The sequence below is a fragment of the Rosa rugosa genome, chromosome 6 (assembly GCF_958449725.1).
Source record: "Rosa rugosa chromosome 6, drRosRugo1.1, whole genome shotgun sequence".
Lineage (NCBI taxonomy): Eukaryota > Viridiplantae > Streptophyta > Magnoliopsida > Rosales > Rosaceae > Rosa > Rosa rugosa.
In genome coordinates, this window is record NC_084825.1 from 34,051,907 (window position 1) to 34,068,541 (window position 16,635).

General features: G+C 36.0%; 3 protein-coding genes across 5 annotated transcripts; all 3 read right to left on the reverse strand.

Annotated features, from left to right (window-relative positions):
• Positions 1 to 19: 19 nt before the first annotated feature.
• LOC133716630 (putative B3 domain-containing protein At1g78640) lies at positions 20 to 843 on the reverse strand. Its single transcript, XM_062143313.1, has 2 exons — positions 753 to 843; positions 20 to 540 (listed from the first exon to the last, which is right to left on the reverse strand). Exons 1-2 carry the CDS (start codon positions 841 to 843, stop codon positions 20 to 22), a joined length of 612 nt encoding a protein of 203 aa, XP_061999297.1.
• An 890-nt stretch (positions 844 to 1,733) lies between these two features.
• Positions 1,734 to 6,467, reverse strand: LOC133717810 (ATPase GET3A). Its single transcript, XM_062144553.1, has 7 exons — positions 6,065 to 6,467; positions 5,545 to 5,669; positions 5,281 to 5,431; positions 4,009 to 4,119; positions 3,362 to 3,500; positions 3,154 to 3,269; positions 1,734 to 2,190 (listed from the first exon to the last, which is right to left on the reverse strand). Exons 1-7 carry the CDS (start codon positions 6,320 to 6,322, stop codon positions 2,020 to 2,022), a joined length of 1,071 nt encoding a protein of 356 aa, XP_062000537.1. The 5' UTR covers positions 6,323 to 6,467; the 3' UTR covers positions 1,734 to 2,019.
• Positions 6,468 to 8,031: 1,564 nt separating this feature from the next.
• On the reverse strand, positions 8,032 to 14,599 carry LOC133715309 (SPX domain-containing membrane protein At4g22990-like). Of its 3 annotated transcripts, XM_062141755.1 has the most exons (14): positions 14,466 to 14,599; positions 14,099 to 14,358; positions 13,858 to 13,942; positions 12,916 to 12,986; positions 12,715 to 12,835; positions 11,909 to 12,220; positions 11,665 to 11,769; positions 10,642 to 11,096; positions 9,662 to 9,963; positions 9,515 to 9,577; positions 9,247 to 9,431; positions 8,872 to 9,062; positions 8,650 to 8,783; positions 8,032 to 8,404 (listed from the first exon to the last, which is right to left on the reverse strand). In XM_062141755.1, the coding sequence occupies exons 4-14, from the start codon at positions 12,966 to 12,968 to the stop codon at positions 8,166 to 8,168; spliced, it is 2,160 nt and encodes a 719-aa protein (XP_061997739.1). In that variant the 5' UTR covers positions 12,969 to 12,986; positions 13,858 to 13,942; positions 14,099 to 14,358; positions 14,466 to 14,599; the 3' UTR covers positions 8,032 to 8,165. The 3 variants fall into 3 exon arrangements, with proteins under 3 accessions (XP_061997739.1, XP_061997740.1, XP_061997741.1); XM_062141756.1 differs by lacking the exon at positions 14,099 to 14,358 and having other exon boundaries at positions 14,466 to 14,519; XM_062141757.1 differs by lacking the exons at positions 12,715 to 12,835; positions 12,916 to 12,986; positions 13,858 to 13,942; positions 14,099 to 14,358; positions 14,466 to 14,599 and having other exon boundaries at positions 11,643 to 11,769; positions 11,909 to 12,105.
• Positions 14,600 to 16,635: the final 2,036 nt, after the last annotated feature.

A 16,635-nucleotide genomic window follows, 5' to 3' on the forward strand; every position in this document is an offset into this window, starting at 1 on the left:
ATTCTAGACTTGATCGATGTCATTGTTGATGAACACGAGTAACTTCATCGGCAGCTTGGCTTTCTTGGCTTGCAACTTTCAGAAGAGAAAAGTGGAACTTGGAATTGAGAGTGTCCCAGTAAAGTCCAATTTCATCATCCTTCTTCAAATCTCTTCCCTTCACGATTTCCATCCAATTTCCATTGAAAACATAACTCTTCGACGACCTCAAGTATCTAAAAGTTAATTGATGCTCGGTCTCTTTGTCAGAGTCTTTAACCGTAACTTGTTTACCGGCTTTGCTCTCGAGTCTTTGTACAAAGTCGGCATCCACCGAAGGCAGAACATGTTTCTTGACCATCTCTTTCGGCACCAAGAGCCTGCTCAAGTTTCCAAGGTCACTTAGAGTCAACTTCTTCTTTATTTTGTATAAGGCTGGGTCACGAGCCACCTGCTCATCAATATGATGACAAGCACTCGGCCTAGCGCTCCCTTCACTAAGTGTATGAAGGTTCTGAGCATCATCACATTCCACTACTGGGTCACGTTTCTTCTTCAACTCTATATTCTCATGATCAGAGATTCAGAGAGAACTAGTTTTTGATGTTTCGGATTAGTAGGAGCGGCTGGTTTCTCGATTCTGTCTTCCTTTTCCGGTATAACTGGTGCTTTTGCTTTTCTCTTGTTTGTGGTCGATGCCGGCTGCAACCAAGATTGATGCAAAGTTAAAGCAGTGGCTGCATCACAGAGTTGTTGGTTGTCTCCTGCAGTACTGGTTCTGCTACTACTAGCAGTTGAGGGCGATTCTGCTGCATGCATTAACTTGTCGATCAAATTGAGGGTTTTTGAGGGCTTCTCTTCCATTGTTTGATGAAACAGAGAGAGAATTGATTCTTGGTTAGTTTGAAGGAATGAAATTAAAAAACGTACTCTGGCTATCTATAAGCATTTTCATCAATCAGTTTCCATTACGAATAATGAAATGGAACTCTCCTTTTTCCGTGTAGTTTCCTAGTTTCACTTGGAGAAGGTGTAGATGCTTGGTTCCTAAGTAAGGGTTTTACAGAGGCCATGGCCAGTTAATGAACTCTACAGCAGCTCAACAAATTATTTGTCAGCAACCTTTGGCACTGATTTTAATTTAGACTTGCAATAACACTTTTTTTTTTTTTTTTCCTTTTCTTTTGATCAGAATATGAATACTTTCATTCATCAGTAAAACTAACACATCAAGAGAGACATAGTGGTCTGATCAAAACCTCGCCAAACTGCGTGCAGCGTCGGACAAAAGGAGTACCACACCCGAACTAAATAACTTTAACACTGATCAATTATTGAGAACCAGAATAAGCCAACTAGGTTCGATCTCCCTCCAAATGTATCATGAGGCAACAATAAAGCGGTCTTAGCCACACAGCGGGCAACCAGAGACTAGCACTCTAAGAAAAAAAGTTGACAAAAAGAGTTAGAGATCTTAATTGTGGGGTATTGATTGCAAAAGACCCAAACCCCCGAAGAGAAAGTTATAGGTCAGGAATGAATGACACGTATTAGAATTGATACCAATTTATAAGTCATATAGTAAACGAACTATTCAATGTTGCTTTTTTCATCTTCTAGACTCTCGTCTGTACACAAAATTGAATGTTCTCTTAAGAAATATATATATTCGTATTCCAAAATATTCCATGATCCAACGTGCACTAGTTTTTCCGAAACACAATTTCAATATAACCTTTTGAGGAAAAGGAAAATAATAAAGTAGACCTCTCCCGAATGAAATAAATCACATTAATTTGAGTAAAGATACAAGTCTCTGTAATACATGCTGATTATTAATTTATTGTGATCTAACTTAAAGAACGGAAAAAAAAAAAAATCACGAAGTAAAACAAACAATCTGAAGATCTCAATGAGCACTAAAATGGAAGATTTAATTCTCTTTGTAACCCCAACGTAGGGGAGATGACAACCTCCGATATTCTAAACTAGACAAGACTGGAAATGGAACGTAAGGCAACACTGGTGAACAAGGCATCATCAGGCCTTTTGCTTTCCTTTTCTTAGTCTTTCTAGCTCTGCTTCGGTGTCTTTCAACTGCTGCCTTAGCGTGGACACCCTTTGCTCTAACGATTCCACTGTGCTGGTGGAAGGTTGATACGGTGTCAGAAAATGGCGTGAAAATGCTTTCAGAGCTTCCACTCCAGTAACCTGCATGATCCAGCAATAATTCAAAGGGTTGACAATCAAAAAGCATCCAATGGGTAATAGTGCATACAGAAAAAAAATTTCAGCTTCCAAGTAAGTTAATATGCAACAAGGCAAAAGGCCATGAAAACACATGCTAGACTCATCTCCATTGTGTCCTCCTTCCATTGAACAAGCATATGATAGCAAATCAAATCAAACAAAGACTAAAACTAAAAAGATCTCGGAGGTCCTGCTGGATAGAAATCTGTCAGAAGGGTTCTAATAGTAGTTTCAACCAAGTCCCATAAATATTCGAAAGAAACTATGGGTAAAGCTGAGATTTGTTTGTTTTTTGTTTCCTTTTTTCCCATTTTATACATCTGTCGGAGGATAATCCAATAATCCCATAATATTATGGAAAGGAATATCAAGAGCTAAAGACAGAGCAGATTCTATAGTTGTCTCTTTGGTCAATTGATATCAACCAATTCCAGAAAAGCTCAGAGCACTGTGTAGCAGGTGTTACACTACATTCCTCACTTTCAACCAGTTGAGTACCAAGTATTCTACCAGGAAAGGAAAAAAAGAGAGAGAGAGTGAATTCCTCACTTTAATCAAGCAGTCAGGAAATTCAAACAAAGGAAAAAAGTAAAAACATAGGAATATGTGAAGAAAAAGGGGCAAAATGAAAAGATTAAAATTACTCGTAGAGAATATTAAGAACCATTATAAGGATTGACTCTCAAGAACAAGAAATAATAGAAGGTAGGTCGGTAACTTCAATTATCATCACCTCATTCCAGCTGTAAGGTCTTGCAGTACCGCAGTTGTAAATATAAATGGCCGATATTAAAATGACCCAAAGACTAACATTGCTTAAATGGGAAGTACAGGAAAGCACACAAAAAGTAAACCAAAATCCAAACCCTTTCTTTCCAGAACAAAGAATCAAAAGCTCAACAAAGATTGCACTCTATGGTTTACCTCTTCAGGCAGCAATGGGAGCTTGGTTATGTTAAAATCATCGTACAACATGTAGAACTGGTCAAGGTACTTTTGTTGCATTCGCATTCTTGCTTTAAGTAATTTGGACTGCGAGTCTACAATAGAATTACCAATAGGTGTTAACCTTATGCTCCAAACATTAACAAAAGCAAATGTAAAAGGACATAAACGGACATGGTAGGCATACCTTCTTCATCATAAAGTACTTGGTTAATGATAATATTGTGCGTATCTATCTCAAATTTGGCGAGTTCCTGCACCAGTCTCTCTGTTTCATAGAGAGACAGGAATTCAGGAATGCAAACACAAACGAATGTTGTCAAGTCCTGCGAAAAGTGAGATATGAGTGCATCAACAAATACCTATAAAGTTGGGAATTTAATGTGGTTTTCATAATGATTCTGAAGACAGGACTTTCAAGAAGCAGACAGAAAAACTAAAACTCCTTGGGCTTTCAAAACTGACAACTTGGAAAAAGTATCTTCACTTCTCTAGAATTGATAAATAAAGAAACTGAAGGGGTTAGCTACTTAGCTTCTATCACATGAGTGGCAGAGTATTTTCTTCTTTTTGGGACCCAAAACCCACCCACAAGGAAAATACTTTATTCTTCCTTTTCAATTTACATTTTAGAGTTTATCCCAATGGATTACAAATCCTAAACAACAACTTGCATATCTCACCATACAATCAGAGAGAGAAGAAAATTAATGACAGACTTACGGAGTCTTTGAATTGCTTATTAACTTGCTCTATTACTTCTTTCATGCCCTAAACCCTAAACTTGCATATCTCACCATAGAGTCAGAGAGAGAAAATTAATGACAGACTTACCGGGTCTTTGAATTGCTTATTAACTTGCTCTATTACTTCTTTCATGCTCTCAAGCTTTCCTAAAATCGCATCCTCTCCAAATTCATCATCAACACCAAAGAGGCGGGTCATCTGCCTCCAACAATTTTGAATTAATTAGTATCATCAATATAGAAAAGTATTTAAGATTGGTAATGAAAACTGAAATGAATTAAAGCATGTGTCTCAAGTCTCAACTCATAAAGGTCGGCAAACAAGGGAAGATATGGCAAATAAAGGTTCTCTCAATAGCAATGGCTATAGCAAGATAACCATTTGACTGAAATACTAGGAAAATAATGCCCAGCAGCAATTAACAATACAATAAACAGGAAGTGATAATGAAACTCGCTAGACTGCTCAAATAAAACACATAAACTCTGCATCTTACTATTTAACAGATTGTTCTAAAGCAAACACACTGTTAAAGTCATCTCATCCCAGATTCAGTTCTAAAACTAATAGGAGCTTCTCACATGCAGACATACAAAAAAAAATCATCCTTTACAAAGAAACTACCTTATTTAAGTAAAAGAGTACTTGATCTAACATGAGATACATAACCTAGGGGATATATCTCATGAAAGGTGAAAAAAACAGGAGTAAAAATGGTCTCCAATTGAATCCCATACTAACAGGGTGTCCAAAGTGCACATGGTGCACACTGCAGACTGAAGCACATTGGTTGGATTTAACATATAAAAGACCATATAGGAACGAATTCTCTCCTCTGTTGGTCAATAACGTAATGAACCAAATATTTCAGGATTCACATATATTGCATTTAGATTTGTGGAATTAAAATGCGGGACATGGATTAGACTTCTTTGTTTGAACATTAACTTGCTTGCATCAAATGTTCAAAACAAACACAAAAAGAGGGAGTTTCAGTACTTTCCACTAGGTGTTTGAAAAAGCATAAAGGTTTCGATGTTTGAATACACTATCTCAAATAGTCAGGTTACATCTGCAGTATTAACATGAAATATTAATAATTTTCAAACCTAAAGATTTAAATTTAGATCATCTAATCCACGTATCCAAAGGAACATAGAGTAATCTGTGGAAGAGAACATAACTAAGACAAGGTCACTACATTTATACCTTACTTAACAGAGCATCACATAGCTGACCATTAAAGAATAGATACACAATTTTTAGTCAAAGAATTGTTAACAATCATGTGATTTATTGTTTGCAATGCACCACATGCCGATAGAATGCATTATTGTAATTCCTTAACTCTATTAGTACCTGACTCATTAAACCGCCAAATTTATTTTTCAAAGACATCACTTTTGCAAGACCTTTCTCCAATGTCGATGGAAACTGCAATAGCCGAAGCGTATGACCAGTCGGTGCAGTGTCAAATACAATAACAGAATAATCCATTGTTTGAACCAATCTGCAGAGAATTATGAGAACAGATAAATATAACATTGGCTGCCAAAATCTATACCAAGGAAAAAAAAAAGCGCAAGTTGCCAAGAAACAAAGAGAAGGGAACACAAGTCTCACTTTAACATCTCTGCAAAGCTCATGGCCTCATCAATCCCTGGAATAGCATTTGCTAGCTCCGAAACCAAACTATCCATTCCATTCTCTCCACCAATGTCTTCATGCTCAACGGTAGGATCCACTTCCTATATGGGATCATAACCAAATAATGAGACTAAATATAATGCAAAAACCACTCTCCCATTAACATAGGTACACAGACACCAATACATCTAAGTAACATAACGAAACAATTCACCCTACACTTAGAAAAGGGAACTCAAATTCTCAACCAATAACATAACCAATAAACCGGAAATTCTCAATGCGATCATATATCAGCAAATTCTAAAAACTACACCTGCATAATCAATCAAACCAACATATCCACCATCTGGGTATTTTCCCAAGTTCATCATAAGCCAAATTCAACCTCAAATTAAACCCAATTCTTCTCCGAAACCCAAAATCACCCGAAACCAATCAAATTAAAGCATAAAACAACACCAAAGGTAGCAAATTGGCAATAAAAAAAACGCACCATAGCATACAGATTGGGGAACCCATTAACCAAAGTTGGAGTCTTGGTGAACTTTTGCTGAAAAGCATCGCTGAGATTGTGAGCAGGGTCGGTGGAGATAATCAAAACAGAGGATCTGACACTGGCGAGAAGGATCGAGAGGATTGAGCTACACGTCGTTTTGCCAACCCCACCTTTGCCGCCAACGAAGACCCACTTGAGGGTCTCTTGCTCCAGTACGTTCTGAAGAGTCCCCTCTGGTAAATCAGAGGCTGCCATAGTTTTTATTCACAGAGCTCTCTTTCTCTTTCTCTCTCTAAAATAATTGGAACCCAGAAATCTAGAGAGAGAAAGAGAAGGTGAATCGGAATTCTAGAAGGGGAACTAGTAGTTGTACTAGACCGTGCTAAGTAGCAACTGAGTTGTTTTGTTTTGCTGGCGGTGTCATGTACTGTTGTTCATGTCCGTTTGGATTTGGGAGTTGGGACCAAAATCACCAAATCCATGTTTTAAAGAAATTACTATGCAATTAAATAGTTTTTGATTTGGACCAAACTACAAATTAAATTTTGTTTCGATCGAGAACTTCTACCATATTTCGAAATCTTCTTTTAGCATTACGTTTACCACTTGAAATTTAAAGTATATTTCACAAGAGCATGTCACACTCGAGAATATGGTAGAAGGTCTTTTCGATTGAGAATAAAATTTTGAAATATTATAAAATTCTATTTCTTAGCTCCGGTGAATCTAAAACCGAAAAAAAAAAAAAAAAAAAAAAAAAAAAAACGTATCGAACCGAATGAAGCATGTCATACTCGAAAATATGGTAGAAGATCTTTTTGATTGATACATTTTTATTCTATTTTGGAATATTGTAATTCCTTAGCTCCAGTGAGATATGAAACCGAAAAGAAAAATGAAAACGTATCTAACCGAATGAATTTAGTTCGACTTTAAACTAAAGTCTAGAACTGCACCGAATTTATTTTAACATCATTTAATTAAAACGATGTCGTTTTTGGACTATATGTTACATTCAACCCAAAATTCTCCCTTTTCAATTTTCAATTCTAGTTTTCTTTCTACTTCTCCTTTCTTCTCTCAAATCAGTAAGAATTTTTGGCCGAAATTTACAAAGAGCCATTCACAATTTTAGCCTCACATTACCTTTATGTTTCACTTGTTTCGTGAATTGGGTTATAATCGACTTCGGAACGAATTTTCTTTTAACTTTGATGGTCTAGGAAGTCTTTAGTATTGCTCTAGGAAGTAGGAACCCAATGAGCATCCTTTGGAAGCAGGGCCTTGTTCTCGGGATTTCAAATTTTCAAGGGAAAAACATATATTTCTCTAAACCACATATATTGTCTTCAAATTCTGTTTATATATAATGAAATGCTTGCCAATCAAACGATTTTCTCAGATTTGAGGTTTTGTTATTTTAGTTTTACTTTGCAGAACTGTATTTATGCAGCTTCTTCTTTTCTTTTTCCTTTGTAAAAGCGCAGTGGCACATGGAAAACAGACTGCTAACATATGGGACGGTGATAAAGTCATGCTGAACCTCTGAAATGAATCCTCCAAATATCACCATCCTGAGAACATCCACTGGCCACAGGTTGTTATTATAAGCCACCACAATCTATTCTAGAAAACGAATGGACTTCAAAGTTTGCATAATTGCTCGACATCCTTGAAGATATCTTGGCTTTATTTTGAAGAGTCATCACCATAAGGGCGGCTATATATCAGCCATTGATGCATGTAAGACCTAAAGAATCGCTATGCATCAGCTGTTGGCAACTATCCATGTGTGGAATGTGGATGATCATACAATGCAAATGCTGTGATGATCATATAATGCAGATTATCCGATTAAGCACTTTTGTAAGTTGTCAGAACTCTTAAATCAGAGAATTCCGAATGAAACTTAAAAGTCTAGGCATGTAGTGATCAAGCTCAACGGCATTGGAAGCACTTGGAAAGATATACAAAATGCTGATGTTCTCATTTTCATATGAAATGATCTGAAATCAAGCAGCAAAAAGTGTTGTTGGCATTAACTGATACTGAACGAGTTTAGCTCTACTATACAACATCATATGTTATCCAAGGGAAATTAGTAGAGAGAGTTGTAGGTGAAGCAGGTGGCAACAATGGAACAGACACAGAAGAACAGAGAAGGAACCAAAGTGGTATTCAAGACCTTGCTCACACCTAAATACCCAGCTAGGGTTATTGTTCCATCTGCAACTACCCGGGCCAGGGTCCCTGCCTCAGTTGAAAGCAATCCGCCATTGAAAGTCCCACGAGAAAGCCTTGATGACATGACGCGAGATAGGAGTGATAAGTTCACACCTAGATTAGTGCAGCAAGTGTTAGTTTTTCATTTTCAGCAAGTAAAGCAAGAATTGAGAAAAGATGTGATGTATCTAGAAACTTGAATTGATGGCATGCATTAATGAAGACTGCATAAGTTGAGGCACTGAGCAGAGAAAATATTGAGAACATTTGGTAAGTACAAAAACTAAATCTGGGTTCTTCCAGAGTCCAGACTAAACTTGCAAAATGGTTAGAGAACAGAAATAAAGACAAGAAATCACCTTCAAGGACTTCAGCTGACACGAAAGTTAGAAGGGCTGAGCCGACATATTGAGGCAGAGAGTAAGAGTTCAATATGTGGAAGCTCAGTAGTATACCTATGCACACCAGAACTTCAGAGGCCAATAGAACCTGCCTGCAATCAGGTCGATCAACAGAAGATATGCATCAGCTGGAGAGTAAATTGTATACAATATAGTGACTTCTCATACTCGAAGATCTACCTTTCTTCAAATATGTTGCTGATATAGCTCCCAACAATAACATTGACTGGAAGCACTGTTAGCCCAAGACATGCAAGAAAGATTGCCACACTGCTAGTTGACCAAATAAAATAATATCCAGTGATGAGACTCGACTCAGCAAGTACAATCTCCATAGCATATTTGAGCATAAAATATATAAGTAGTTGAACCTGATGAGAATCAGAAAGTTCAAGTAAGATATCATCATAAATATAGAAACAAATCAGACCAGTAATAGATGATCTCACTGTACAACCAAGCAAGATCAAAAGGACCGAATAGCCACCTATGCTAAGACAGAGAAACGTGCATGATAGTTGATGCTTCAAGTGATAATTAGAAGAAACTCAATACCTTTACTGATGGTGTAAGTAATCTATATGCTGACACAATTGAATTGACTGGCCTCTGGAGTTCTTTGGAATCTTCTTCAGCATTATCACAATCTTCGTCTCCATCTTCATCTTGATGCTTAGCGTTGGAGTTCACCAGTAATGGTTGTGTAGAATTATGGTCCACAGAAATATTTATAAACCTCCCTGTTCCAACAAAACTCATCATTACATAGTATAACCAGGGAAATAGAGTTATTGAAAAGAACTAAGTGATTATGTATACAAACCAGAATTAGATTCCTCTGGCAAGGCATTTTCTTCAGTTTCAGGAGAACCAGCTATATACCTTCCTGTTGCAACAAATCTCCACATTATATAGTATAATCAGGGAGATACAGTATACTGAAAAGTACTAAGTGACTATGTATACAAACCAGAATTAGATTCGTCTCGCACAACATTTTCTTTAGTTTCACGAGAAGGCTCTCTAAAAGAAATCCACAACCACAGCAAATATACAAGCCATGCAATAGCCATGGCCCAACCAGGTAATGTGGCTTCGTTGAATGTCAACTTGTAAATCTTGAAATCAGTTTGGAATAAACAAGCAAGAGCAGGACCACATGCCATTCCGAGTGCACTAGCACTCACAAAACCAGCAGAAGCTTGCATTCGCAATTTAAGGGGTACACAATCACTGATATAACGCCGGTTAACCGCTCTTGCAGAACCTAACCTGCGAAAATGATAGCATGAACTTTTATGTGGATTAACAAGGTAAAATATACATACTGAATTCAGAAAGAAAGCTTGATAGGAATATAAATGTTAATGAGGTAACCACATCAGCATATTCACACATATCAAGCCGGGGCATTCAAGAGTTCCAAAATCAGTTGTTGCAACTTACATCATCATAACCATGCTTGTACCAATAAAGGAAACTTCTCTAACAACTCATGATATGATTTCACATGTCAAACATCTAGTATACATTCCAGTTTTTGACTGATAAGGAAGTAGGGGGATTTGCTGAAATTCCCAAAATCCTCGCTCAATATTTGCTTTTAGAACTGTCATCAAATTAGGTAATTCATTTTGAAGACTTTCATTAATTCTTTATACACTGCCTTTTAATATATGTTCTTAGTCCGTACCCACAATGGAAAGTAAAAAGTTAGTCCTGTACACCAATAAGATAGAATTAAAATCTTCCCTACAAAACATAATGCAAAAGAACAATACACTCTAATTACTTGCAAATGTATACTACTGACTCCTTCTGAGTTTTCACATGAAAGCAGAATAATGCCAATATGTCATATAATATCATTCAACTTTCAGTGTGACATGAAACAGGAAGCAGCTCATCGAAAAAATTAAATGTAAATTCCATGAAAGAAGAGTCACTTACCCACAGAAGAGTCGACCAATCAGAAGTACTGATAATGAATCAAGATCATACGCCAGTGCATATAGGGTATTTCCCACAAGAAGAACAATGCTACTGAATACAAGTGGTCTCATGTATGATCTATTTGACCATGCGCTGAAATAAACTGAAGAAAACACCTGGGCAACTGCCATTGACCCAATCACAACACCACAGACCGTTGCTGCGGCTCCAAGGGTCATGGTGTATCTGTCAGCTGTTGGGACAATTATATATGTATTGACCATATAGAGAAATGTATTTGCCAAATTTAAGAGAAGTGACATGAAATGATATGCGCTGTCATCAGTAGGATCCTCAGATGAACTTGGAAACTCCTCCTGCATAATAAGCGCATGTTTTCCCAAATAATGGAGGAAACTCGTCGAGTTTGACAACCTGTCCACTGCTGTTCTAATAGAATCAACAACAGGATCCTGCAATTACAATTTAACAAGTACTTAAGGTCAGTGGTAATGTATAAATGGACCTGCTAAAAGAACACTAATATATGCTGGCGAAATGTTTTAGAATTTACTAATACATGTATGATTTTCAAGTGAGATTTTCTACTGATCTCTATTTGTAATACAGTGTTACATTCTGAAACAAAATCCTAACTCTGTTATTGTACTTGGATGTGAGACCGGAGAAAGTTGAGGTACCAATCCCTTTCTTCAAATTATTAAATTCTTGCTAAATATATCTCAGCTCTGTATGATGTAATTAAAAGTGTTATTGCATACCAATGCACGTCTCTTGTTTCAAGAGGATTGCCAGTTTTAATGAACCTAATCAAAGTCTTTATTTTGGTCTGTAAGATAAAATTATAGTGGCAGCAATTTTAAGATGGTTGCCAACAAGTTATGCCTTGTGAACAGGGATGTATGTCCATGAATTTATGAACAATCTAGCACTACAAATAAATATTTTAAAATTCAAACAGAACGATTAGAAGAGAGTATCGACGTTTCATATAATACTTCAATGGATGTAAGAGTAAACCGGGTGGGATAAAGCAGGCTGATCATATATTGATATGTAGCTCCCACGATGATCTTGAAGGTCCGCGAGGTGTCGAGATATGGCTCCCACAACGGCTCCAATGCCCTGCATGTTTAGTACTAGCTGATTTTAGTTGTATTCAGCTATAGAGACAGTAAAGCTAGTTCAATATTGTACAGTTTTATAATATGCCAAGAGTGTAAAAACAGAACTTAACAAAAAAAAGAACAAGTTGACACATTACCACATGCTTACAGACTTGTCGTAACTGGGAATAAGGATGATTTGCACGGGTTTTGACATAGTAATTGGTAAATTTAAACCCAAATCGCTTGTCAAACTTCTTCAATATCTTACGCAAACCAATGGCATTCATCTCAACAAAAAAGAGAATTCTTAAGAGATCTCGACCAACTGATCGATATGCTTCTCGTAGTTCACATACTTTTTCTCCATCTGCCTGCTGTAAAAGAGAATCATACTGTTCTCTGAGATTGGATAACCTGCTTGCAAGAATTCCTTGTTGTTCCAGCAGAAACATGACAAACTTTTCAATCTGAAATATAGAAACAAAAAATTAGAAGATTATTTCATGGTTACATCTACGATTCAACAGTTAAACTGTCCAGGAATGAAAGTGGATTAGTCCTGCTGAGAAAAATAGATCCCTTGATTAGTGATATCAATAAGACCAACAAATGTTATTGAAAACTTCAGTGTAGTCTATACGATGGCCCTTTCCATCTTACATGTTGGAAATCAAGATCAATGGTTAAGTCAAGCATGATCCCCTATTAACATTGTTGATAAGATGCAGTGACACATTGACCTCACATTTAGTAAAATTATCAGAAGCATCAGAAAATGAAGGACTTGCAGTGTAGCAAATGTCACAATTTCATATGGAATAGAATGGCAAAAAGTCAAGGGGTTCAGTCCACAATATTCCCCATACGATTATCGGTCTACACATCATAAAGTGAGATGGGATTTTATAGCAGAATTAAAAAGCTCAGTTTAAAAACATAAATTCTTTGCACTAAAGGTTACCTGACAATCTAACAATCTAGAGAAGTCCTTCAGAACAATGAGGTGATTCTCTGTTCCAACTTCAACTTGTTGTGTATACCGATTTAGTTTCTTCTTCAACAACTTATAGTCAATATAGTATCTGAAAAGAAATAAAGAAATTAGATTAAAAGCCTTGGCATATAGCAAAGAGCACTAACAGTTCAAATTACTTGAACATACTCTTGCCATTCTTGAATCTGGGATTCTCTCAACTTTTTCCCAAATGCAACCATCTTTCAGAGTGAGTGATTCTGCAAACAGAAGATCAGAAACACACAAAGAACAAAAAAAAAAAAAAATACCACTTTCTGGACTACTTTTTACTATTATAAGAGTGGACAAAGCAGAGAAAGGAAATGAATAGTACATGGTAACTTTTTCTTTCCTCTTTAATGTTAATTACATGTTTGATTGACTTGAAAAATAAAAGACAAGATTCTATAATATAATATTTGCAACTGACTTTTTAACCTGTTGAAGCAAATATTGGAGAAAATTTCAAATCTTGGTTTTCCCATTTCCTTTCAAAAGAGACAGAAATTGAAACTATATGGAAATAGAATTAATTCAAACAAACAAATTACAATTTTAATTGCCCCATTTTTCTGAGCTTCATACACTTTCCTTCTGAAGAAACTTCAAAGTCAGAAACTTTGATTCTGAAACATTAAATTTCAAAGCAAAACCGCCAAACAATAAGGACAAAAAATACAACCCGTGAAATTCTGTCCCCAAAATGAAATCAAAAGACCCAACAACACTGAGAGAGAGAGAGAGAGAGAGAGAGCAAAATCAAATTTCAAATGCTGATACAGTGACAGCGTTTCATTTATAACTCTCGGCTCACCCACTGAAATTGAAAGAACAGAGCAAAATCTAATGAAAACCCAGAAATTATGGGACTGAAAGAGAAAATTGGTATTTTCCAGAAACCCAAAACACAAAAACCTTATGCTTCATCTTCTATGCACACTAACGTGTTCGATGAAATGCCTGAATGAGCTTCCTATTTGAAATAGTTGTTTACAGAGTAAGAAGAAGAGAGAGAAAATTAAAATAACAGAGCAAAAATCTAATCAAAACCCAGAAACTATGAGACTGAAAGCGAAAGAGGGTGTTTACCAGAAATCCAAAACTCAAAGACCCCTATGGATCATCTTCCATGCATTCTGCGTGTTCGATGAAATGCCCTGACTGAGCTTCGTTTCTGAAATAACGGTTTGCGTATAAGCAAGAGGAAGAGAGCAGGAAACTAAATATGTGGAACCCAAATCAGATAAGAATCCCGATATTTTGTCAAAGGAAAAACGGGTTCTGGAATCTAGTCGAAAACGAAGAGGCTAGGGCTCTGCGTTTTCTCAACTGAATCAAAACAAGAGAGGAGTGTCAGGTCAAGGTCATCAGAATATCTCGCGCGAAATTTGGTTTCGTGCCACGAACGGGTTCTTGACGTCCACGTGTCGCGCGTTTGGGCACTGTACACCTGACTTGGATTCTACACCGTCATTTTCCAAACCAAGGAAAAGATCCACCGTCAACCGCCATATATCCACACAAACAAGACACCGTCGCCCTACAGAGCTCCAAACAAAGCCGAAGGATGTCCTTTTCCTGGCCAAGTACCTAAAGTACGTACCTCGTCACTAGATTTTTTCAACGTATGGAGCTAAGACTCACACATGTATATATATAGAGCAAGTATATCAATGGTACGTACGTGGTGAACTTACAGTGTGCTGAAGCGACCTGTTGGAAGTTCCGGTGATGAAGACGCATGAACACTAGAGTGGAGACATGGAGACTCAAGATCTTGGGGTTATATCCAGCAGTGCAAATCATAGTACAATTGAATATAGATTTAATATAGACAGGCCAGAAAAAAGAAAATTATAGATATAGTGGTTATAGTTGGTACATGTGTAGTTAAAGTTGACTCCAGCAATTAAATAGAGGATCCATTGCCTTTCAATGCTTTCATTATGAGAGTGGACCTAACTTTGTCCATGTGATTATACATTACAGGCATGCCACATACATGGTAAATTCTCATAACTGAAAAAAAGATACTTAAAATTTAATAAATTTAATTGCTCGATTTGAGTGATATTATCAAATATGGATATCTTTAAGGTTCGAAACCTTGAATTGATTGGAAGCTTTGCTCAAGACAATATAACTAAATTCAAATTTCATATACAAAAGTTTCATAAAGAAAAATTTTTCACTATCATTTACTTCTCTATTAATGCACATGTTTCATCCATAAGAGCAACTCCAACAGCTTCCTTATAATTTCTGTATTATAGGGAAGCAAAAGTCAAAGCTTTAGCCTATTTTTCTGCTCCAACTCCAACAAATTCCCTATTTTACAACAATCTCTAAAATCTCCATATTCTTCCTTAAAATTTTAGAGTTTGCTGTAAATATAGGGAATTTGGTTTTCTCTTTCTTCACTTTCCCTAAAATAGAGATAGTTATAGGGAATCTGTTGGAGCAAAAGAGGCTTATTTTTCCCTAAAGTAGAGAAAAATCAAAATATAGGAAATCTGTTGGAGTTGCTCACTATAAGTATGAGATCTTGAGTTTAACTCCTGTAAAGAGGTAGAAACTTTCTTATCTCAAGCCATCATCCCAAACAAAGGAATGGGGACAAGGTAGATTATAAGCTTGCATCCAATCCCTTCCTCTTTTGTTGTTATTTTCTTCTTGTTTTTTAGTTTCTTTATGGTGAATAACAAGTCCTTGCTTGCGTTTTAATATGATTCATACTTAAATCTGGGTGTCTTATTACTTCTTTTAACTTTTTCTTTGATCAAAATTTTTCCCTAAAAAATTCTTCTTCCCTCAATTTAGACCTCTTCTTGAGTTGAAGAACTTTGTTATTATATGTCTAGGTGTTTGTAAGTTATAGGCATCTTCGTCAAATTCGGATTATTGGGGGTTCAGATAGAGTTTATGTGGGCAATTCACATCATGTGCAATTGGATTTTTGGAGACAAATTCGCTCTCAAACTAACCCTGTTGTTATTGTGCAGTCACTTCTTAGTTAGACGTGATGAGTTTTATAGCAGCCTTGCTTTAATTCATAGTGATAGTCTTGATATAAGTCTATTTATTCTTTTGGGAAAATATCACAAATGGTCATTGAGTTATGACTCATTCGACACTTAACTCACTGTATTTTCAACAATATCACTTAACTCACTAACTTTTATATCTATCTTTCACTTAACTCACTGTCGTTAATTCTACCGTTAAAAGCCATTAAAATTGAGGGTATATTTGTCTAAACACTAAAAAAATGCATTTCTAACTTTAAAAACAAATTCTGAAACAAAAAGGACAATTTTTTTTCTTCAAATTATACTTAAATTAAAATAAAATCCTTTTTTATTAGAAATTTCAGAAATTAAAAAAATTGAAAAAAAATCTAATAAATTTAGAATTTTTTTAAAGTTAAAAATGTATTTTTAATCATTTTGACAAATATACCCTCAATTTTAACGGCTTCTAACGGTAGAATTAACGGCAGTGAGTTAAGTGAAAGACGGATGTAAAAGTGAGTGAGTTAAGTGATATTGTTGAAAATACAGTGATTTAAGTGTCGAATGGGTCATAACTCAGTGACTATTTGTAATTTTTTGCCTATTCTTTTTAGGCTTTAATTATTTTGGGTTAACTAGTTAGAACTTAATAACATTTAAGCTTAAGACATAAGACAATGATGAATAATGCGATTTTTGTACTCTTAACTTATATTTTTTGTCCGATTCATTTCGTAAAAACGGATATAGGATTCAAAACTTTAAATAAAGAAAAGGGGACTGAAATTTGCACACTCTAAACTACATTTTGCACTCCCTCTTCTTTTTTTAATAATTTCTCTCACCTTGCTTATAT